Here is a 24469-nt window from a genome sequence, read left to right on the forward strand (position 1 = left end):
GGTTGTTTCCAACTCCTTGCTATTGTGAACAAAGCCATGATAAACATGGGTGTGCATATATCTGCTTGGATGTCAGTTATGGTCTCTTTGGGGTAAATTCCCAGTAGTGGAATTGCTGGGTCAAATGATCTATTTGCAACTTTTTGAGAAAACGCCATACCGCCTTCCACAGTGGTAGCACCATTGTACATTCCCACCAACAGTAAATAAGGGTTCCAGTTTCTCCACAACCTTTCCAGCATTCGTTGCTTGCTGTTCTGTTAAATTTTGCTATTCTGACTGGGGTGGGATAATATCTCATAGTTGTTTTAATTTGCATCTCCCTTAGAGCTAGGGATTTTGAACATTTCTTCATGTTCTTGTTAGCAATCTGAATGTCTTCTTCGGTGAAGTTCATATTCTGTGCTCATTTTTCTATTGGATTATTTACCTTTATCTTGTGTTGTTAAAAATATTTAATCGCACATTAGGTAAAAATTTTAAAAGCCTATCAGTTTCTTATTTAATAATTTATACACAAATTGTTCTGAGACACTGACTCCAATCTCCACAGGGTGACCACAAGCTTAGTGCTTATATGTATTAATGATGAATTTGGTTATAATAGGGGTCTGTGATGTGGTTTTTCAACTATGTTTTGTTTATTTTGGAGCTTTGCCTAAAAGTTGGGAAAAAATAGTACATGTGACACTTTTATTTAGAATGTACATGTTACAGTTAAATGCTATGCTCAATTCAAATCAACTTCTATTAATGCACAGATTTTATTATATATGGAAATTTAAGGATATTTAAATGAGGAAATTAAGGATAATTTTCAGAGAGTAATTTAAATATTAGTAGTTTCTGACTCAGTATCTACTAAAATAAATAGGTGCAGACAAGAGTGCTCCTTGGAGGTAATGATGGTGAAGCTTCATTTTGTATACTTTGAGCACATTGCTAGGAAAGGCTTCTCCTTGGAAAAGAACATCATGCTTGAAAAGGTAAGGAAGAGCAAAGGAGATGAAGACCTTTAACCAGGCAGATTCACATAGTGACTGTAGCTATGGGCTTGAGTGTGTCAGAGATTTTGAGATTGGCACTTGAAAGGACAACATTCAGATCTGTTCGTGGTACTCAACTTGACAGCACCTAACAAGAAAAGCATGCTTAGTAATGAGTTGCAATGCTAACCCAACTAAGCAGCAATTTCCTCCTATACAATTCACAGCTCAGGAATATCACAGAGGGTCATTTAAGAGTGATTTGTCACTCAGATAGCAATGAGGACATACATCATTCATAATGAGAAGAAAGGGCTAAACAGAAGCACAACACAGATCTTCTTTGATTCGACGAAAAATGAAAAGACCACGTATGTCAAATAATCAACTGCAAAGAACTAGGTGCACCTTTGCCTCTAGAGCATCACTGCTCTTCAGCACTTTGGAGAGGTCCATGACAACAGATTTTCCCAATGCAAATTCATCTTTTGATTTCCTGGCTGCTGGTGTTAAAAGTGTTGATTGTGGATCCAAGCAAGGTTTAATAGGCAACAACCTCAATCTCTTCTCCATCTATCATAGCCCTGTGGTAAGAATCTTTTGTTTCTTGATGTTGTTTTCTTGATGTTTACTAAAGACCAAAGACCTTCATCTTTTGCAGCAAGTGCTTCAGGTCTTCTTCAGTTTCAGCAAGCAAGGTTGTGTCATCTGCGTATCGTAGGTTACTGATGAGTCTTCCTCCAATCTTGATGCCACACTTCTACTCATAAAGCCCTGCTTCCTGAATGATCTGTTCTACATATAGACTGAAAGCCAATGGGATGACAGAAGAAGAACAGATGCCTTATTGTTCACTAATTTCCACATACTGTTGGGTCACCATTTTTTTTTTGTGAGATTAAATCCAATCAGTTGCCAGGTGCTTGTCCTCAAGTTTTCTTGGTACAACATGTTAAGTGTGTCCAGGGCAGTATTTCTTTGTTGCAATATCTCAACTGGTATGCCATCAATTCCTGGGGCCTTGTTTTTAGCAATATGTTTCAGAGAAGCTTGAACTTCCTCCTTCATTACCATAGGCTCTTGATCACATGTTGTTTTTTCAAATTCTTTTGTGTCAGGTAATTCCTTTTTTTTTTTTTTTTACTTTTACAAACAAGTTTGTATTTCATAAACAAACAGTCTCATCTTATACATAAACATTTTGTTAAACAGAATTTTTAAATCAGGAAATAGTTAAGATTTAATTTTCCAAATATTCACATAAGAACCAGTACAAATGGAAGAATCTTTATAATCTCCATATCAAAAAGTATTCTCATATACACTCCCCTCAACAATCTGAATATGAGTGGCAGAAGCAATGCACTTAAAGGCTTCATGAATCTTTTCTCAAAAAAAGTATCCTTTCAGTAAAACATTTTACCATTTCAATGGATTATTTGTCAGCAAGCTTTTTTTTTCTTCTTGAAGAGGGGAATTTAAACTAATACTGTTTTCTTCAATGTAAAAATAAACATCTTGAGATATTTAACTTCCTGAGTGACTTCATACATCAAGCATGATTGAATAAGAAAATTCTGATATTTTAGAGTTAAACAGTGATAATATAAATTTAAACTTGCATTTTCAATTAGGGTAAAACTCAAAAGAATGCCATTTAACCTTTACACTTAAATTATCCAAGAGGCCAAACAATAAGATTCCCAAACTTAATCACAAACTTTCTCAAATAAGCGCTAGTAAAATGATCACTTAAGTTGCATCTTCTCTAATTTACTAACAAAATATTGGTAGCCATTTCAGACCTACATATTTCCTATTTTACCACCAAAATCTGACTCACTAACAAGAAAATTCTTGTAACACCAAAAATTACAAATAATTGAAATATTTGCTTTATATTACAATCAAACTATACAATTCACCCTTTCCAAAATAATCAGGAACTGAGGCACTTCATTCTAAATAAAACCCTTTCCTCTTATAACCCTGAGGTGAAAGGTTATTAATTTAATAAAACTGGAACCACAAATCTTCTCATTTCTGTACTAAAAATTTTTGTCAAGTGACAGGGTAACTTGTAAAGCTGTAAAGTTTCTCAACAAAACTTATCTGGACCAATTTTGCCAAAGGGTCTAAAATGACCCTATAAAAAAAACACAATAATGTCCTTTTAATAAACGCTAGTGCCGAGATGAGCGCCATTTTCCATCTCTACTACTGTCTCTTCTGTTATCATACTCATGGCTCCAGCCATTGTGGTTCCCATCTTCGTAAAAGTATTCTTCTGTTTCTCCTCGGTAATCATGGTCAGAACGATGATCAGTATAACACTGTTCACGGCTATAATTTCTATCTGCTACATAAGGATGAGAATTCTGTCTGACTTTACGCTGTGATGATGGTGTATCTTGATGCCACTGGGAGCTCGAAGACTGGTTAAAAGAGTTGATTATGTGACTGAACTGATGGCAAAATCCGGTCTGATCCAGCTGTGGAGAAGGTATCTCCCACCATACTGCTTATGTCTCCTAACATTGTTCATCATTGCTTGTCTCTGAAAATTTTCTGGAGTAGAGAAAGATCTCTGAACTGTCTGTGTTGATGGAGACACATTATCCGTAGCTCTTTCATACGAACTGCTAGGAGATGCTGGAGTAAGAGTAGGGCTTGAATTTCCAGGGTGGTGCTGTGGATATGAAATTTCCTGCGAGGCATGGCTACTTCCTGGTGGAAAAGCTCGAAGAGAAGCTCCTCTGTCACTTTAGTCTCAAGGTTTCCCACAAAGAGTGTGCAATCCGCTTCGGCCGCCGCAGCCCCCATATTAGCAACGCCCCCTTCCTACTAAGGCCTTAAGTCTTAACTGAGGAACCTACTGCGCATTCTCTTGTGTCAGGTAATTCTTTTTGGTAAAGTGACTCTGTGTTCTCCTTCTATCTTCTTTTGATGCTTCCTGTGTCGTTCAGCATTCTGCCACAGCACCCTTATTAACATCTTTTTAAAAAATGTATTAAAGGAACACATGGTCTAATTGATTCATTATTAACCTGTATTAAATCAATTCAACAGATTCTTAGTTTCCCTTTAGTAACAGTTATTGTGTTTCCTCTTTCCTGAGTCTCAGAATATCCTGTTCTTTGGTAAGATGTACTTGGGCTTGCTACTCATACCAAAAAGTCTCTCTTATCTAAGAAATCACGAAGCAAAATCTGTAAGCATTAAGTTTTTGGCACGTCGATGTAAATGGAACTTTAACATTGTAATGTATATAAATCTTTCTGGATGAAAAAGCCAGGATTCTAGACTAGGTGCTTATCTGTTTTTTCTTATCCAACAAAATGAAATAAATTACTGTCTTCACTTTTAGTAACTCTAGTAGTTAAGGGTTTTTTTTTCTCCCTACAACAAGGTACAGTGAATGAATAAATACAGTAAGCAATTAACACCACAATACTTCTGTAAAATAAGAAATCAGTAATAGAAATTATTAAAAACTACAATCTACAAAAATCACATCACAGAAGGCTATTTATTACTATGGCTCGACAGCACTTAACAAAAACAACACAACAATGTTAGATGGGTCTTGGCTGAAGCAAGTAGGGAGTACCAGAGGAATGTGTATCTTTGTTTCAGGCAACTCAATGGCATATGACGACAACAACAACAACAGTGTTCCCTTAATCCATACACACAATAGCCTCTTAGTCTAGGTATATGTTTCACATGAGCACAATTAAGTGTTCTGGGATTTTCATTCTTAATGTTAGTTATAATGCACAGTAAAATGTTTTTGTATAGTCAATAAAAACAACAAATTCTTCTCATATTTGTTGCTTTCAGTCAAAATCCATCTGAATCTGACATCAGCAATGACATATCTGGTGCATCTAAATCTACCTTTAACTTTTAGCAGTTCTCTTTCTATGTACTGTTGCAGCATTTTTTTGAATTATCTTCAACAGTATGTTGCTTATATGTGATATTAATGATGCTGTTTGATAATTTCCACATTCCACTGGAGCACCTTTCTTGAGAACAGGAATAAATATGGATCCTGTCCAGTCTGTAACCTAGGAATCTGTCCTGTAAATTTCCAGGCACGGTCTGGCAAGCACACCCAAGGCCACATTTATTAGCTGATACATATCAGCTGGTATCCCACTAATTTCTGAGGCCTTAGTTTTTTGTTAGTACTTTCGGTGCAGGTTGAACATCCTCCTTCATGAACACTGGATCTTGATTATATGGAAATATTTCTGAAATATTTCCGTGTTAGCCAATTCTTTTTGGTAATGTGATTTTGCGTATTACTTCCATTTCTTTTGATGCGTCCTGGATCATTCAAGATTTTGCCCACACTGCAACTTGTGGCTTGAATTTGTTTTTTCAGTTCTTTCAGCTTGAGAAAAGCCAAGAGAGTTGTTCTCATTTTAACCTCCAATACCAGCTATCTGCACATTCTTTTATAATACTTTGATCTTCTCAAGTTGCCCTTTGAAATCTTCCATTCAGCTCTTTTACTTCCCTTTGTTTTGGCTTCTCAATACTCCAGTGCAATTTTCAGAGTCTCTTCTTCTGCTCTGTCATTGTAATGACCTTTTGCTCTCTTCATGGAGGATATCTTTAATGTCACTGACAAGACTATGAATAAGAGTACATAGGTGAAACTAAACTGCTCCTTTGAGGTGAGGATTTTGAGGCTCCATCTAACATAACTTGGGCATGATGCAAGGAGGGACCAATCCCTGGAAAAGGGCATCATGCTTGGTAGTGTGGAAGGATAGTGAAAGATTAGAAGACCCTGGATGAGATGCACTGACACAGTAACTGAGATAAAGGGGCTAGGTGTATCAGAGACAGTGAGACTGGCTCAGGATAGGGCAGGGTTCACAGCTATTGTGCTTAGGTTCCCAGTGAGTTGCAAGCGACTCAATGGCACACAACAGTAATAAAATATGAAATAGAAAATTACAATACAACATACATCATTTCTATAGGAAAATATATTAATGAACAGGAAAATTTTTAAAACTATATATAATAAGAATTTAATATTGCTATATTTCATCAATTTGGAAATGTCTAACAGCTTATAATCCAGCAGGTTTTCAGAAGCTATAAATTGCATGAGAGGAGACCTGCCCTTCTTTGTCCTTTCGACCTGCTGGAGGATCTGTCTTTGGGTGGCAGTTCAACACTTTACACAGTAGGCTACCTTGCTCACTATGATCTTAATAGTGACATTCTGATTTTTCCATTTGAAAATGAAATTACAATTTACTAAACATTTCAGTAGTCATGAAAGTACTTTCATTATGAGTGATAAACCAAAAACCTAACTACTGTCATACCAATTCAAAATCATGGCAATCAATCTTTTATCGGGTTTCTGAAGGTTCTCTCTACTTTCTCCATGTTTCTGTCACAACAGAATTGTTTATCTTTTGGTTATCTACTCTCCACTATCAGAGCCTCGGGTGCAGGCCTGGGGTTTTTTGAAACTCATGTGACTTTGGAGGGGTGAGTCCTTGTCTGTGTTGGATGGGAGCAGTCTCTGGATTGGTTGGCCAGAAGCCTCTTGCTGGAGCCAATGAGATCCTGGGGTGCATGCCTGGGGTCTTTAAAAACTCATTTGGCTTAATTATCTCATTTCAATTATCTTTGAAATGAACATTCTCCTAAGTGGTACAGCACTGTTCTGTCATTTCTCTGTACTGAGTTAATTCTGGATTGCTGTGATACTGAATGGTGTGCCACTGGTCTGTCAAATGCCATAACAGTTAAACATGGTTGATAGTTTTTGGTAGAGATCACTGATTAAGACAGGTCTGGAAGCAGGAGTGGCATCCGTTTCCTAAACTTGTCTGTGGAAATTCTATGAACTTGGAGAAAGGACAACATTTATAAAACAAGGTTAAGGTCTTTTGTTTATAAATGCTACATGGCACTAAACAACAACAACAACAACATAAAAAACCTTATCTCCATTTTGGAGTTGAATAAAGAAGCTGGACTCTGTAAGATGGTGCTCTTGTTTGGTTGAGGATCAGTGTGGACGGTTTGGTTGTTGGGGTTTTTATTTTTTAGTTAAGCCTCTTGATAAGAATCAGTAAGACCTCCTGGAAAGCTCTTATATTTAAAAGTTGGGCCCAAGGGATTTTATTTTAATCCTTTGTTACTATATTTTGGAGGACATTCTTCTAAGTCATAGAGAACTCTGGTCAATTTGCTGTGCTGAGATAATCTGGGTTTGCTGTGACACTGAACCTTGTGCCACTGGGGTCTCAAATGCCATAATGGAACAACTGTGCCATAATGGTTATCCATTGTGGGTAGTGTTTGGTGGAGCTTGAAGATTGATTCAGGTTTGGAAGCAAGAGTGGCATATGCTTCCTAAACCATATGCCTCTGGAAACTCTATGAACTTGGAGTAATGACAATAGTTATAGAAAGCCTTCAGGCCTTTTGTTCATAGGGTCACTATGAGTTGTGCTCAACTCGACCTCAATCAATAACAATAACAACCCTTCACTATACCACTAGGGCTCATACAGCATTAGCATTAGTCTCACAAAATGTTTAATTGCAAAAGGTCAGCATTCCACAATGTCAGTATTAGTAAAAATTCTTACGTCCCACTGCTGCTTTTATCATCTTCTTCTTCCTCATTGTCTGAAGCCAAGAAAGGAACTGCAGCCAAATCTTCTTCCTCTGCACGAATCTGTCCCAGTATGATAAGCCCATGGATTTTACAATCTATTCCTGAGCTCCTGCACTGCTTTATAGCAATTTCAATATATCTGTGATACTAGACACAAAACAATGAGTCATAGACTAAGAAAGAACACATTAAATATTTTAACTGGAGAGCAGCATACTTCAAACACATTCCATACAATGTAGGGAAAGTGAAAGTAACTTTATTTGAATGCTAGATTTATCAAGTGACTCAGGCAAAGTTACTTCAGTCATGTTCAAATGTTGTATTGTTGTTACATGCCATCAAGTCGCCTGAGACTCACAGCCACCCAATGTACAATGGTTCGAAACCCTACACTATTTTGTGCCAATTTTATTGTCTCTGACACACCTACCCCATAGCCCCAGTCACTGAATCAATCCATCTCATCACATGTTTCAATAAGGTTTGCTTCAAATAAATCATTATTTGACTGACTTTGTCTTAATTGTGCCATGGGACTCTCATTTCTTACCAAAATTAGATAGTATGAAAGCTAACTGATTTAAAAGATAATTCTAAGGAATATTGGCACCAGGTATTTTGTTATTTTATTTTGTTTTCAGAGAGAATAAACACAAACCATCTACAAACAGACATTTGTGAGATACCTGGGGGAAACCTGAACACTTACTGGATACCATAAGGTTCTGAAGATTAACTGTTAAGTAAATGGTAATGTAAGGAGGTCTGGTTCATAGTGCTATGAAAGCATGCCTCCAACACAAAGGTACAGAGTTCCAATCGACCAGCTGCTCCATTAAGAGAAAAATGGGCAATTAACTTCATTGCAATTTACTGGTCCTGAAATCTTCTGCAGGGTAAGCTATGGATTGGTTCTGACGTAAAGATCTAAGAGCAAAAAAATGGTAATGCATGCAGCAATTAATGAAAGAGGTAAGAGTTCAAGTTTAATCAAAGGCAACTTAGAAGGATCTATTTTTTACTTTTTCAGATGTAATTCTGAAAAATCAGCCATTGAAGCCCTATAAATCAACAGTTTGTTACTGTGAAGCACATGGGTTCACCATGAACAGAATCAACTCCATAGTAAATGGTTTTGTTCTCTTGGACAAGTGTAATACTCTCACTTTAAGATTGTATTTTAAGTTTTTATCTATTAAAAAGAAATAGCTAAATATTTACTATTAAGCCAAAATTGCATCCAGGACCCTCTTTTAAATATTCCAAGAAGAGAAAAACAGAGTGCAGCCAGAAATGGAAACAAAAATACAAAAAAATTTTAGGTGACAAATTCATAGGAATTTCAGAATAATCTATTTTTTGTTATGCTGGAAAATTCACATAAATAATCATTATTCAAGAAAGGTTACACTAAAGAGTAGAGTAGTTTTTCTTGAAAGATCAGATTCTAACTCTGTTGCTTTGGGAGCCAGAGCAAAGGATAGGAAGGCTAGTTTGAAGTTTACTAAAAAGGCTTAACACTTTTTGTTAGGGTTAGAGATGGCAAAGGGAATATGGAGATGAGGGTCCAAGGAAGATGCAGAAAACCAGAACTAGCATCAGTGCATCTTTGGACATACTCCCCTACCAACTTTACGATGCTGAGCACCAGACACACTGCAACCTTAGGGAAGCGCATTATCATAACTGTAGGACCCAAAGAAAATGGCTATCATTCACCATAAAAGGAGGTGTCCCTCCTATCAATCAGGATGAGCCATTATATGGAAAATTAAACAAGTCAAGATAAAAACCACATAAATACCAGAACCAGTTCTAGATCCTTAGACCCTCACTGTTTCTCACTCAGGACAGGCAATCTGCTGTCATATAGTGTAGTGGGCTTACTACCTGTTTTTATTTCTTTCTTTCACTACAGACACGTTACTGATCACCTCTGTGAAGTTGCTCTGTTGATGGCCAGAAGCTAACGAAAGTAACTGTCTTTACCTAGCAATATTAGCAACATTCATTAAAATTGAACACTACCCTTTTCTCAGAAACATTTACTTGTTTTTCCAATTCACTTATTAACAAACTTGTTATTACTTAATAAATTAGCATGACACAATCACAAGTGGCATTTCACTATAAATAATGAACTGCATTTAATTCATCGACAGCCTATATTATGTGGATGACACAGCCTTGCTCAACAAAAGTGAGGATTTGAAAGGCCTGATGTAGAAGATCAAGGACTACAGCCTTTAGTGTTGACTGCAGCTCAACATTAAGAAGGAAAAAAAAAATCCTCACCACCAGGCCAATACGCAGCATTATGACAGATAAAGAAAAGAGTAAAACTATCAACAATTTCATCTTACTTATATGCACAACCAACACCCTTGGCACCAGCAGTAAGGAAGTGAAAAGATTTGTTGCATTTGGAAAATTTGCTGTAAAGTACTACTCCAACAGTGCTACAGGTGCAACAAAATTAGTCTACACACTAAGACAGACCTGATCCAAATCCCACTTTTTCAACTGCATCTAGAAGGTGGACGATGATTAAGAAGGGCAAAAGAAAAACAGCTGCCTTTGAGTTGTGGTGCTGGAGAAGAGTACTGAATATTCCATGGATGCCAAGACAACAAACAAGTCTGTCCTAGACAAAGTAGAACTAAGGTGCTTCTTGAAGGCAAGGATGGTAAAACTCTGTCTCAAATACTCCAAGCACACAAATCAGAAGGAGCCAGTTCTGGGTGAAAATCATCCTTGGAAAGATGCGGAGGTTCAGTGGAAGAGAGAAGGCGATATATTGACATTAGACTGTAGGAATAAAGAGAGTCAAGTGTATCAGACATGGTGAAGATGGCTCAGGATAGGGGAAGATTCACAGAGCTTCTGAGTCAGAGGTGACTCAATGACACGTAACAATTAAATTCACCATAGCAAGCCGTAAGTACGTTGTGGGTGTTATGTGCTGTTGTGTCTACTACGACTCATAGTGACCCTATGCACAATAGCTATGAATCCTGCTCTATTCTGAGCCAATCTCATTTTCTCTGACATACCTACCCTCATTACTCCACTCCTTACTCATTACTGTGTGAATCCATCTCTGTGTCTAGGGTCTTCTCCTGTGCTGTCCCTCCACCTTCTCCAAAGACTTGTCTGTCCTGGTAACATGCCCAAAGTGTATCAGACAAAGCCTCAAAATCCTTGCCTCCAAGCAGCAGCTTGGCTTCATCCTCTCCAAGACATACTTAGTTCTCTTAGCAGTGCTCTTCTTCAGAACCACAATTCAAAGGCATCAATTCTGCTTGTCACCTTTGGTCAGTGTACAGCTCTCTGATGCACAGCAAGTAATTGTGAAGATCATGAACTGATCAGGTACATCTTAGTCTCTAGACTGACAATACTGCTCTTCAACACTCTGGAGAGGTCCCTGACAGCAAATTTTCATAATCCAATTCACCTTTCATTTCTTGACTCCTGGTGCCAAGAGTGGTGACTATGGAACCTAGAAAGCTAAAATTCTTAGCATCTCAATCTCTTCTTCACATAACATGGCATTACCAATCAGCCCAATGGTGACAATCTTTGTTTTCTTGATGCTGAGCTTCAATCCCACATTGCAGACCACCATCTTTGACCTTCTGCAGCAAATGCTTCAGGCTTTCCTCAGTTTTGGCAAGCAAGGATGTATCATCTGCATAACGCAGGTTGTTGATGAGTCTTCTTCCAATCCTGATGCCACATTCCTCCTCATGAATGAAGTCCAGCCTCTTTTATGATCTGCTCCGCATAGGGATTGAAAATGTATGAAGCCAGGACACATCCTTTCCTAATTTTGAACCATGCAGTGTTTCTTTGCTCTGTTCTGACGACTGACTCATAGAGTTCTGAGATACCCGTTCATCTCAAGGTTAGCACAATTTTTTAAGATTCACACAGTCAAATGCCTCTGCATAGTCAATGAAGCCTTGACATTCCTCTGGTACTCTGCTTTCAGCCAAGGTCTAGCTAAAATTGGTGATGATGTCCCTAGTGCTACAGCCTCTTTCAAACCCAGCTTGTATTACCACTAGTTCTCTGTCAATGTACTGTTCCAGTCGTTTTTGGATTATTTTCAGCAGGATTTTGCCTGCAAATTATTCTAGTGATATCAGTAATTTCTGCACTTTGTCAAGTCACCTTTTTTGTTAATGGGAATAAATATGGAGCTCTTCTAGTCAGTTGGCCAGGTAGTTGACCTCTTGACTTCTTGGTACAACCTGGTGAGCATGTTCAGGGCAGGATCTGTTTGTTGAAATATCTCAATTGCTATTCCATTAATTTGTGTAAATTTAACTTTCTCCTTCATCACCATTGCCTCTTGAATATAGGTTGTTTTGTGAAATTCTTATGTGTAAGCTAATTCTTTTTTGTACAGTGAATCTATATACTCCTGTCATCTTTTGATGCTTCCTGGATCATTCCATATTCTGCACATAGCATCCTTAAGTATTGTCATGTGAAGTTTCAATTTCCTCTTCAGTTTTTTCAGATGAAGAAATACCAAGAGAGTTTGGTCCTTTTGATATTCTGACTGCAGCTTTTTGTCATTATAATACTTTGCTTTGTCCTCCCAAGATGCCCTTTGAAGTTTTCTGTTCAATTCCTTAACTTACTGATTTCCTCCCCTTTTCTTTGGCTCCTGAGCACTCTCATGCGATGTTCAGAATCTCTTCCTACATTTGCCTTAGTCATTCTTCCACTATCCTTGTAACAGTTTTCATGGATGATATTCTTGATATCCTCACACACTGTGCTCATTAGTATTCAAGACCTCAAACCAGTTCCTGAGATGGCTTTTTAATTCAGGGGGGATAGATTCAAGGTCAAATTTGGTTGCTGTGGATTTACTATTCTTTAGCTTCAGTTTGAACTTGCATTTGAGTAGGTGATAGTCTGTTCCACAATCATCACCTGACCTAGTTTTCACAACTGATATTGAGCTTCTCCAATGATGCCATAGATGTAGTTATTCTGATTCCTCTGGTGACCAACAGGTGAGGTTTATGCGTATAGCTGCCATTTACATTTCTTATAAAAGGTATCTGCAATGAGTAAGTCACTAACTGTATAATATTCTATCTTTCTATCTCTAGTCTCGTTTCTGTGACCAAGCCCATGTTTTCCAACTACTAAGCCTTCTTTTCTGTTCCCAACTTTTGCATTCCAGTTTCCCTTTTTATTAGGGCATCATGGTTGCATGTTCCATCAATTTCTGACTGCAAATGTTGGTAGAAATCATCTGTTTCTTCCCTTTTGGCTCTGGTTGTTGGTGCATTTATCTGAATGATTGTGGTGGTATTCCTTGTATGTGTATGGGTATTATGTTCTCATTCACAACATTGTATTTCAGGATGGATCTGGAAATGGTTAATTTATACTGTTTTAAGCAGGTCTGGGAGAAAAGGGAAAAGACATAAAGATTAGGTGGGTAAGATGAAGGAAAAGGGAGAATGCAATCAGCTTCAACAAGATATTGCTGTTAAAGACTAGACTCCCTGGTCTTTCTCACTCTAATAGAAGAGGGCTGGGACCTAGGTCTCTCAGGAGAAATTGAAAAGAAATATGTAAGCTTGCACCAAGGTGCTAGTACTGCCAGGAGAAGCCAAAAGAGGTCACACCAGAAACAACGTAAAATAAACATAATAAAGTGGAGGAAACAAAAAGAGGTTATATCAAAAGGAGCCCACTCCCTAACTTACTATGCAAGTACCTAAGTGTGGCTGAGCTCCTCACCTAGGGATCCCTCTCTTTTTTCAGCTGGAAGCATGCAATAAAGTTCAGCTGCACCCCTTTCATCCCAGGGTATTCTCCCCCTTTTTCTCTTTAACTCTTCTCCACAAGCTACTTCTGTTAGGGCTAGAACCAATGATAAAGGAGAGGCAAAAGTTAACATGAGCCATCAGAACTAGGAAACAGATACATGCATGGAAAAGGATGTGAGAGAACAGGGACCAGAATGAGGATCACCCACTAAACTTTGAACTTTCCATGACACCATCTCATAAAACCAAAATCCAACCACAGGCACAACCAGAAAAGGAAGCCACAATGACCTCGCCTCACTGGCATGACACCTTTCTGCTATTTCCTTTCCAAGGAGGAATGCCTATCCTGTCCTTTGTGGTAGAATTTTCTAATAAATCTATATTTTATACTTTCACTTCTCCCTCCTCTTATTTCTTCTCAAACCTGTGCTCTAACAAAAAGCTTCAGCCTACAATCCTATCAACACTTTAATGCTCTGTACACTAAAGTCTGTTCTCTAGAGAAACCATAAAATTGCTAAACACTGTGCTACCTTAGTACCATCCTGGCACAATTCTTTTGCTTGCATAAGTGAGAAAAGGGAACCAGGACATTAACTGCACAGTAATATCGCTATCTTTTACTAGACATGCATCTATTTACTTACCTTAATAAACCCTTTTTACTTGTTTTACTAAATTGCTCCTGCATGTTAGTTTATGTAATTATAGTCACCTCGGCTCACTCTTGTGCAGGAAATACAAGCAAGTGTTGAAGATAAAGAGAACTCTGATTTAGCATGATTCAGCTGTAAATAACGGCATTATGCAACTGTAATTAATGTTACAAAATGAAAATTATATAAATGAATGGAAACCAATAAAAAATTTTAAGAATTGTACAGTTTTAAGTATATTTATTACAGAATTATATTTCTTAAAGAACTATTATATGGAAAGAAATCCTATAGATTTCAGAGAAAGTTATCTGATTTTGAATGTGCAGGCATTGTTTTATTAAATTTTCTCAGATAACACTAACAACACAATAAAGTGAGATTTACTTTTTAAATTACATTATTAATAACCAAGACAAAGAAATAGAGTTCATCTTTTTATCTGCTTTAGTAGTGCATTCACCCATGAAAAGAGTCTGGCAGAAACAATGGTTGAATACTATTCTGATTATCAAAGTCCTATTACCACTTTAAAAGTCAATTTGCTGAAACCTCAATGCTGGTGTGTTTCTTTTTTTTTTTTTAAGTTTCACTCCATCAACCTAGAAAGTTCCTTTATTATTTAATAATGCACATATATCACTAAAATTTTAAAAGAGCAGTAGCCATAAGGAACAAAAGGAATATAAGCTTATGATCTGATTAATTTACATTTCTACCTCTCACTAATCTAGGATGAAGGAATTCAACTAGCTTTCAGTTTTGTCATCGTGACACCCATTGTGCCCTTTCCTGGGTTGTGAATATCCTTAGTCTCTGGTTAGATGTAGATATGGCTTTGTTGTCCATATCAAAAGATCTCTCATATCAAAGAAAGCAGATTGAAAGGACACCCACTTATAGCACCTTGATGTAGATGTCCTTCTATATTATAATTTTATATAAATATTCCTGTAGGATGCTGTCATATTGGATCTTGAGAGGAGCTGTCTGGCTGGCAGTCCCGATTCCCCAGTTTTTAACCATCTTTTCCTTTTACACAGGATGCTGAAATAAACTATCTTTCTTAATTAACATCTTGTAACTGTAGTGGTGGAGGGAGAATGCAGGAAAGGAAGAACCCATATGAGATGGACTGACAAGTAACTGGGGTAATGGGAGTAGGTGTGTCAACCTCAGTTAAATTGGTCCAGGATAGGGCAGGGTTTGAAGCTATAATGCACAGGATCACTATGAGTCACAAGAGACTTGATGGCACATAACAACGACTAGGGAGCTCTGGTGGCCTAGTGGCAAGAAGCTGCGCTGCAATCCCAAAGGTGTGTGGTTCAAATCTACCAGATACTATGCTGGAGAAGGAGGAGCAATTTCCTCCTGTGCCAGTCAGATCTAATCTGACAGCACACAACAAGGAAAAAAACCCAAAAACCAAAGACAAAATAAAAGAACAACTGTAGTGGTTACCGGTTCCCCTCCCCAACATATTGTAAGAAAGAGACTTTAGACTAGTTTATCTTTAGAGTAAGGAGAACAAAAGCCAGAGTAATGGGTCAAGAATTGACACAAAGGGGGAAAAAAAAGAACTGACACAAAGGAAATAAACTATTAGCTGACATGATAAACCATAGGGCTCAGCTATGCATGAACAAACAGGATAAGGGGAAAGAGAGGGAAAGGGGGTCATAAGAGAAGAGATGAGATATAGGCTTTCAAGAAAGAATGTGTGCTCCACAGTACTCATTCGATGAGTAAGGAGGGAAAGGACTCACAAGCTGAGGCAATAACTCTGGGCAGGCTGTGGAAGGTATTCCAGCCTACTGCTTTGTGTAGGCTTGGGTTCTAGATTCTGCAAAATCTCGTAATAAAAAGTGCCACTCTCACTAAACTGAGTTTGAATCGAGTTTCTTGAGGGCTTGTTGGGCCAACACTCTGGGTAATTTATCAGCAAACTCATAGGAGATAGGCCGCCTTGTCCTCAGCTCTTCCCTTCTTATCCCAGGTCTCTTCTCAGGAGATTCCAGGAGTGCAATCCTGGTCAGAGATTTATAGTGACCAGCCAATTAGCAATAGATGCCAAGACAGTACCCTGGCTATTGACAGCGCTTTCCAAAGGGGGTTGGGGGGTCGGAGGGGGGTGCGAGAGTCACTGGCACATATAAGGTCAGAAAATGTGCTATCATACTGCCATCTCATAGATGCATAATGAAAAGGATATGTGGAAACCGCTGGCTGTATTTAAATAGCAACCTGAAAAAATAACATCTACTTTTGCTGTTTACTCCCTCTTGCTAACAAAGAGAAAATTATTTTCTTTCAAGTTCATCTGATAATTAGTAACAAATACTACCAATTAATTAAAGGTGAAAATGACCTCAATGTTAGTTTAGAAATGTCTACAAGAATTCATTTAACACTTGCATATGGTCATAAAACCATCTCAGAGGTACTTACTTCTGTGCAGTCACTCAGAAGTGGGACTGTGGTGTCGGTAGGGTTAATATTAATTGTCTTTAGTTCAATTAGGTTATTCAGTGAATTTCCACCTGGGCAGAAAAATAGGTAATCAGATAAAGGAAGGAAATAGGTAAATAGATAATCAGGAAAATGTCATTATATAAAGGAGTCTTTATTACACATGATAGAAGGAACCGTTAAAAAAGAAATAAACTAAAAAAGAAAAAAAAAGAAATAAACTCAGTCAGTTACCTGATACGACAACCAGAGAAGGCATGTAGCTGCTGTCAGCAGGATCTACTATCATTTTTAATCTATGAACAAGAACATCGGGGAAAATCTCCAAACGAATCCAGTGCTTTGAAGAAAAGGAAAAATATTCTCAGCAAAATTCAGTTACAGTTGAGAGAGAGAGAGAGAGTGTGTGTGTGTGTGTGTACATATATGTGTATTTGGTAGCATGAATAAGAGAATTTTGCTTTAACCTGACAGAAACAAGATTATTCTATTCCATTACTTCCTCACTAAAGCAAACACTCCCCTCTAAGCTTCAGAAAAAAATACAATCATATATTAAAAAAAATACATTTATACACCGTCTACCTAGTATGTTCATCACAGAAAACACTAAAGTATTAAGATCCAGAAAAGGCCCTTCTCTCCCAACCAAAAGTATGAATACACCACTCTTAAATGACAGTAATTTCATAGCTATAAAACAAGTATCTTTTAGGGTATGTCTGAGAACTCTAGACAAAAGATGAATCTGGAATTCATCACATTCCAGGTAGTTGCTGTGTACCTTCAAGTGAGAGCCTACTCATGGCTGACACTCCAGTGGTTTTCAGAGGCAGTTAATCACCAGGGAGACTGGTCATCTTTCCCTGATGAAGCAGCTAGTGCATTCGAACCTCAAGCACTGGTGGCCTTGTGGCAAGAAAGGGCACTGCAATCTCAAAGGCAAGCTGCTCCAAATGAGAAGGATGTGCAATCTCCTCCCATGTAATTAACTCATTTGAAAACCCACCCAAGAGTCAGCCATGGGTTGGTCACACACCACCACCACCAGAGCAAGTGAAGGTAAAACAAAAACAAAAACTCTTACTACACCCTCCATTATTCTGTGATTAAAATAAAACCCACTGGCTATACTATTTAAATCTTCTGAAAATACAAAATGAATGACATTATGAAACTTTAAGAAAACTTATTAAAATATAAAACAAGTGTTAGGAGGTTCCATCAGTACACCTTCGTGCATTTTTTTTTCAAGTATATTCTAAAAATCTACAAGGCAAAAAAAAGGAAAATGGAAAATATATTGCTGTGTGCCTATTGAGAACTACCTTTCCTTGGGACCCAGACGATTGCCAACAAGGTTCACTACCATCGATGAGATGAGCTGCCTGGTTCACAGAAGATGACACATTCAAGCTCTTCACCATGCGGGACCAACTGTCAAGAAGCATTCCTGGCTGACTACTGTGACAGCGTTTCAGTTGTTTTCCAGAACGGCCACAAAATACTGCCAACTGTCCTATATCATGTTAGTGAAAAAACAGCATTAATGGTTGTTGAAGTGGGACCAAAGTGTTATAATCAAGAATTAATAATTATTACACATGACAAGTATTGTACATCCACAAAAATAGACAGCTTTCATATTAAAATGAGTTAATGTCTAGAAATGGCCTTCCAACATTCTATACCAATTAATACACTGAAGCTTATAGGCTATAGTGTTATGTGCCATCAAGTTGAAGTTCATATTGAATGAAGATAAACATTGCTTAAATGTCTCAAGTAACAACAGACAGAATAATATATTTCCAGACAAAAAGAGATATATAAACAAAATGAGACTAATATGTATAATTAAAGAATGAAAAAGGAAAATTTAAAAGGTGGTATTTATGGACAAAGAAAGAAAAATTGTGAAGAAATATTACCAAGAGTGCTTACTCAAACCATTATCTTTTTACCTCTGGTTAAGAGATTTGCTCAGATAGACCATAATGTCCCCTACAACACATACTTGAGAGACTAAATACAATAATGACCTCGAACCCCTGAACATCCAAAGGAAAACTGATAAATCGAACATAGTGAAAATTAGAAGGAGAAATACAATGAAACCAGTGTTAACAAGAATTCCTGGACCTTCCTTGACTCCCCTCCACCCCCCAAGCCTGGTTCCGCATAACCTCTTTAAAATGTTAGCAAGAATCACGTCTAGGTGAAGAGCCCAGGAAGGGAATTACATGGAAAATACAGATGCAAGCAGAGGTACACAACCCTGGAAAGAAACAAAGTGGGCATAATCATCATCAGATTTATCAGAGCTGAAAGGGTGACTCACAGGAGTACAATATCTTTGAAAGAAGTGGAATTGCATAGATGTGCTCCTGGAAAAAAGAAAGGTATCTGAATAATAGGTCACAGGCTAGGAAGCAGGGCAAAGAGAAACAATAGGAAGACTGAAGAAAGACCCAGTGTCCACAAGGACCTGGAAAAAACTAAGAAGGCAGCTAAAATGTAGGGCTGTGATTTTACAGCAGTGCTCTGCTCATCCATGTAAATAAATGATTACCATTTAGGTAATCTCTGGGGTAATAATTAGAAGCCACCTCTAAATAGGCCTCAGAGGTTGTCCTCCTTTCACTTTCCTTTAATCAGGCCCCTCCCAGATAGTAAAGATTTCCATGTCTCCTCTAAGCTCCCCTCCAAGTGACATTATGTGACTTGCACACTGACCTGTCAGCTTCCACAGACGACTTACAAATCCCCGAGTGACAAGCTCATTTCTTTTTGTGGCCTGGGCAGCTGCTGCTGTCAGCCTTGGTCACCTGTTTACCCAGTCCCTGTGCTTGCACAGGCCTTACAACCTAGCCCCTTCACCACTGCTCAGGTTGCTCTGGTGGGCCTAATGCATGTCCATCACCCATTCTATGAAACTTTCAAGATATGACAAAGACTAGAAACACACCAACTACATAAACTAACTCAAGTTGAGCTAGAAAATGAGAACAGATGCAGAATATGAAACTGCAGATCTCCTAACCATAATCAAGCACCCTAGTCTGGCCTCAGAAAGATAATCAGAATTCAGAAGAGACATTGAACAAGGGGTTATCACTGATGTCACATGTTTTCATGGCTGAAAAGACAAAAATCTCAGAAGCCTGTGTTTTATTGATTAAGCAAAGAAATTCAATTAAGTCATAAAAAATTATAGGTAATATTGTGAAAATATGGAAATTTTCAAACACATAAGTTAATCTAAAAACTATACCAAGATTGAAAGGCAGTTGTTCAAACAAATAAAAACTATTTAGCAGTTTAAAAAGAAAGTGTGCTCCACGATTTTAACCTTTTATCCAACTTATTCAAAGTGTATGTTATGAAAATAATTCGGGAGACTGTACAATATGAAGAATGGAGTATTAGGTTTGGAGGAAGACTCAGTATTTATGCAGATATGGTGAGGTTTGTAGAAAATGATGATGACATTACTGATGAAGACAAAAGATTATAGCCTTCAGCATGGTTTAAATCTCAAGAGCAAAAATTCTTAACAACTGTATCACTTAGCAAGATCATGATAAAAGGAAATGAATGAAGGTGTTAAGAATTGTGTTATGCTTGAACTCACAAACAATACTAATAAAAGCAGCAGTCAAGTAATTAAAGGTCATATTACATTGAGAAATTCCACTGTAAAACCCTTCTTTAAAGTTACAATGCTAACATGTCACTTTGGGGATTCAAGTGAGGCTGACCTAAGACATAGTGCTTTCAATTGCCTCATATGTATGTGAAAACTGAACAATGCAAACAAGCAGGAAGAACAATCAAATCTATTTTGGAATAAGTATGGGCAGAATAGACCTTAGAAGTAAAGGTGGCAAACTTAAACATTTAATACACCCTAGACCTATTGCCAAGAAAGACCAATCCCTGTAGAAGAATACCAAGTGTGCTAAAGGATTTGGGGAGTAAACAGAATGAAGATGACAGACTGATCAAGTGGCTACAAACATAGCAGCATGAGATCCATCAATCTCTAACTTCTAGATATTGATCCTAGGGTTGCAATAGTTTTAACATACAAAAGTAGATATATGTATACTTGTGTTCATTAAAATCACCATTCACAACAGTAAAATGATGGCAATAACCTAAAGATAAAGGAATACTACTCAACCATGAAGAATAATGTGAATGAATCTGGAGGTCATTATAATGAAATGAAATAAATAAAAATTATCAATATACTTTTATAAAAAGATGAACATAGATATATATAGATAAACACGTATTAGTGATCTTTACTAGTGATACAAGGGTTGTGAATCACTTTCTACTTTAGCTATTGGAATAAAAGCCAAGCAGACCTCCCCCTGGGTTTCTGAAGCTGTAACTTGCATGGAAGAAGACTGCTCAGATTTGTCCTGAGCAGCCCATGGTTGAACAAACAGAGGAGGACGGCTTCTAGATTAGCAGCACTATCTCTATGCTTTCATATTGTACATGTACATAACATACAACATACTTGTTGATGTTGTTGTTATGTACCACTGAGCTGGAATTAACCCATAGCTGACCCTTCAGTGAGTTTCTCTCACAACACAGGTGTTGGATTCAAACTGTGTGCCTCTGGTATGGCAGAGTCATTCCTTAACACTAAGCCACCAGAGCTCTATAATGTACTGCCTAGCAATAAATGTAAAGTAACAAAATTACAAGCAACATCAAGAAAATTCCTAAGAAAAAATTTTAGGACATTAAGACAGAAAAGAAGAAATACTCTTATGTATCCATGTTTTGTTCTCTCTCTCTCATTGTTGTCAACTCAAATCTCACTCACAGCTAATCCTCTTAAGTTTTCAAGGTTTTAAATCACATAGGAAGAGACTGCCCATCTGTCTTCCTTGAAGTCACTGGTGAATTCAAACCACCTGATGTGTATGGCCATCAGGTTATCAATGCAATTACCTATAAAATGGAACACCAGATCTCCTTAAATATTTGAAAATTTTAAAACCAGGCCAGACTTTTAGAAAGAAGGCATGCATTTTAGGCAGGAGGTATGCCGCTAAAAGCAAAGAGCCAATTCTTCTCCATAAGCCAACCTATTTATTCTAATTTCTCTCTTTCTCTTAAATAGCAAATTAGCACTCAGCAAGGCCCTCTCAATTTTGTTTACTCTCTAAGGCTCACTGTACAGACATTAGCGTTAATATAACAAAATACAATAGATTTGCTTTCATAAATTATCAGTAATAATACTGAATGGGAGAAAAAGCAACCATCATATTACCATACCTGGTTCATTTATTCTGCCAAATGTATGCCTGAAGTTGTGTTTTTTGGTCTTGAAACACATTTCACAAAAATCAAAGTCATCACAGTTTCTGCATTTGAATCTAGATCCATTGATAGGAAACATTTGACATCCGTCACATCTACATTTTCAAAAACATTAATTGGGTAGAAAATATTTTTAAAAGCCAAAACAAAGTCACCTAAACAAGTATCATTCACAAGAAAATAATTTACATCAAAACAATTTAGCAAGTTTGAAGTAAACTTACGTAACGCCAGGATGAATACTAGGTATCAACTCCATTTCTGATAACAATCCAGTCCAATGAGACTGCTGGGGAAAGTCAACAATGACATCTTTCCCATTGGCGCTGAAAGCTAAGACACAACAATGATTGTTTAAAATATTGTCGATTGTCAGAAATACTTAGTATTAAATTAAAAGTATACCTACTCATGAACTGACATAAAAAACAAGTATACTATTGCTTATTATGCCTTACAAAGAATATTTTTAAACATGTTGTTGTTGTTATTATGTGCCATCGAGTCACTTGCAATTCACAGCGACCCTACGTACAACAGCCCTAAACCCTGCTCTATCCGGTGCCAATCGCACTGCCTCTGACACACCCATCCTGATTACCCTAGTCACTGAATCAATCCACCTCATAGAGGGTCTTCGCCTCCTGTGCTGTCGCTCCACACTCCCAAGGATGATGTTCATCTCCAAGGACCTGTCCCTCCTTACATCATGTCCAAAGTATGTCAGACGAAGCATCAGAATCCTTGACTGCAAGGAGTAGCCTGGGCTTAACCCTCTCCAGGATGATTCTGCTTGTTTTCTTGGCAGTCCAGGGTATATTCAATACTCTTCTCCAGCACCAAAGCTAAAAGGAATCAATTCTCCTTCTATCCTCCCTAGTACTTATCCAACTTTCTGATGCATAACAAGTGATTGCAAAGACCATGTTCTGTATCAGGAGCACCTCAGTCTCCAAAGAGACACCATTGCTGTTGAGTACTTTAGAGAGGTCCTTAACAGCAGACTTTCCCATCGCAATCGTTTTTTGATTTCCTGGCTACTGGTGCCAAGAGTGTTGACTGTGGAGCCGAGCAAACTGTCACTGTGAACAATCTCAATCTCTCTGCCATCCATCCTGATGCTACCAATTGGTCCAGTGGAGAGAATCGTTGTCTTCTTGACACTGAGCCTCAGTCCATACTGAAGGCTGCAGACCTTGATGCTCTGCAGCAAGTGCATGAGGTCCTCTTCAGTTTTAGTGAGCAGGATTGTGTCATCTGCATAACACAGATTGTGAATAGATCTTCCACCAATCCTGAAGCCAAACTTCTCCTCATAGAGACCAGCCTCTCGGATAATCTGCTCTGCATACAGGTTGAAAAGGTATGGAGATAAGACACATCCCTGGTGTATACCCTTCCCAATGTTATTAGGTGCAGTCAAAGTACAACTCACAGCGACTCTATATCAACAACAGATTTGAATACTGTTATATCATGTGCCATCCTATGTCTGACATTTTTCTTTTGCTGACCTTGTACCTTTTCTAGAATAATATCCATTGCCTTTCTCTCAATAACATGCCCAAAGTTACGTGAAACAGCTTTGACATCCTTGCCTCTAAGGAGCCGTCTTGGCTTCATCTTCTTCAAGACTTGTTAATTTGACAGTTCATAGGATATTGAATGCTCTGCTCCAACACTGCAATTCAATGGCACTGATTTTTCTGTCATCTTTAAAAACAGTCCTGTTCTCGAGTGACTGAAAAGACTATATTCTGAACCAGGCACCCCTTAGTCTTCAACGTGACACATCGTAACTCCTAAGCTCTCTGGAGAGGCCCCTGACAGCAGACTTTCCCAACGCAATACATCTTCTGATTCCTTGACTGCTGGTGCCACAAACATTGGATATAGAGCTAAGTTAGATGACAATTTCAATCTTTTCTCCATCTATTATGATGTTGCCATTTTTATAATTGACCCTGCTAATATTAATAGCAGACTATTTATAAGAAGTCTCGGTGGGGAAACGCCATCTTTGTAAACTTGGACTTTGGTGGGAGATCGGCAAGGACAGCGGAGGGAGTGCCGGGCTGGTGCTTGTGACCTGCTTGTGACCGAGACACCACACACCCATTTGGGCCCTGGGGCCTTCGGCCCTCGGGCGAGGAAGATAATCATATATGCCACATCTGCAAGATTTATCAACCTCCCCTAAAATACTCATGTACCATTGAGGATTAAGTTACATGGGGAATCAAACTGGTTTCTGGCCTGAGTACGTAGGGTCCACTAACTCAAACAACTGGGAGATCCTTAGCATATCCAAAGAGTGGGGAAGCTATTCCAGAAAGGGAACAACAGATTTCCTCCTTCAATATATAGGTTCCCCCGAGGCCATCCCCACGTGTATCAGTGTGCGCTTCCTCCCTCTCCACTCACGTGAGCGTTGGAGTGTGCACGCACTCTCTACGCATTTTCTCTTCTTTCTACCCAACAATCTTCTGGAGCAAGGACTTCAAATCAAAACCCAGCTACCACCTCAGACAC

The 24469-nt window shown here is 38.1% G+C and overlaps 1 protein-coding gene and 1 pseudogene across 1 annotated transcript in view; both read right to left on the reverse strand.

Annotated features, from left to right (window-relative positions):
* HERC2 (HECT and RLD domain containing E3 ubiquitin protein ligase 2) overlaps positions 1 to 24469 on the reverse strand; it is a 439756-nt gene that overhangs the window by 160959 nt on the left and 254328 nt on the right. The window contains exons 50-55 of the mRNA XM_006898588.1: positions 22162 to 22270; positions 21893 to 22032; positions 17914 to 18104; positions 16820 to 16925; positions 16565 to 16656; positions 7622 to 7797 (exon numbers count right to left, since the gene is read on the reverse strand). Of these exons, the coding sequence (XP_006898650.1) occupies positions 7622 to 7797; positions 16565 to 16656; positions 16820 to 16925; positions 17914 to 18104; positions 21893 to 22032; positions 22162 to 22270 (814 nt within the window). The remainder of the gene's footprint in view (positions 1 to 7621; positions 7798 to 16564; positions 16657 to 16819; positions 16926 to 17913; positions 18105 to 21892; positions 22033 to 22161; positions 22271 to 24469) is intronic.
* LOC102859646 lies at positions 3170 to 3869 on the reverse strand (annotated as a pseudogene).

The sequence above is a fragment of the Elephantulus edwardii genome, unplaced genomic scaffold (assembly GCF_000299155.1).
Source record: "Elephantulus edwardii isolate Elephantulus edwardi_28Jun2011 unplaced genomic scaffold, EleEdw1.0 scaffold00234, whole genome shotgun sequence".
Lineage (NCBI taxonomy): Eukaryota > Metazoa > Chordata > Mammalia > Macroscelidea > Macroscelididae > Elephantulus > Elephantulus edwardii.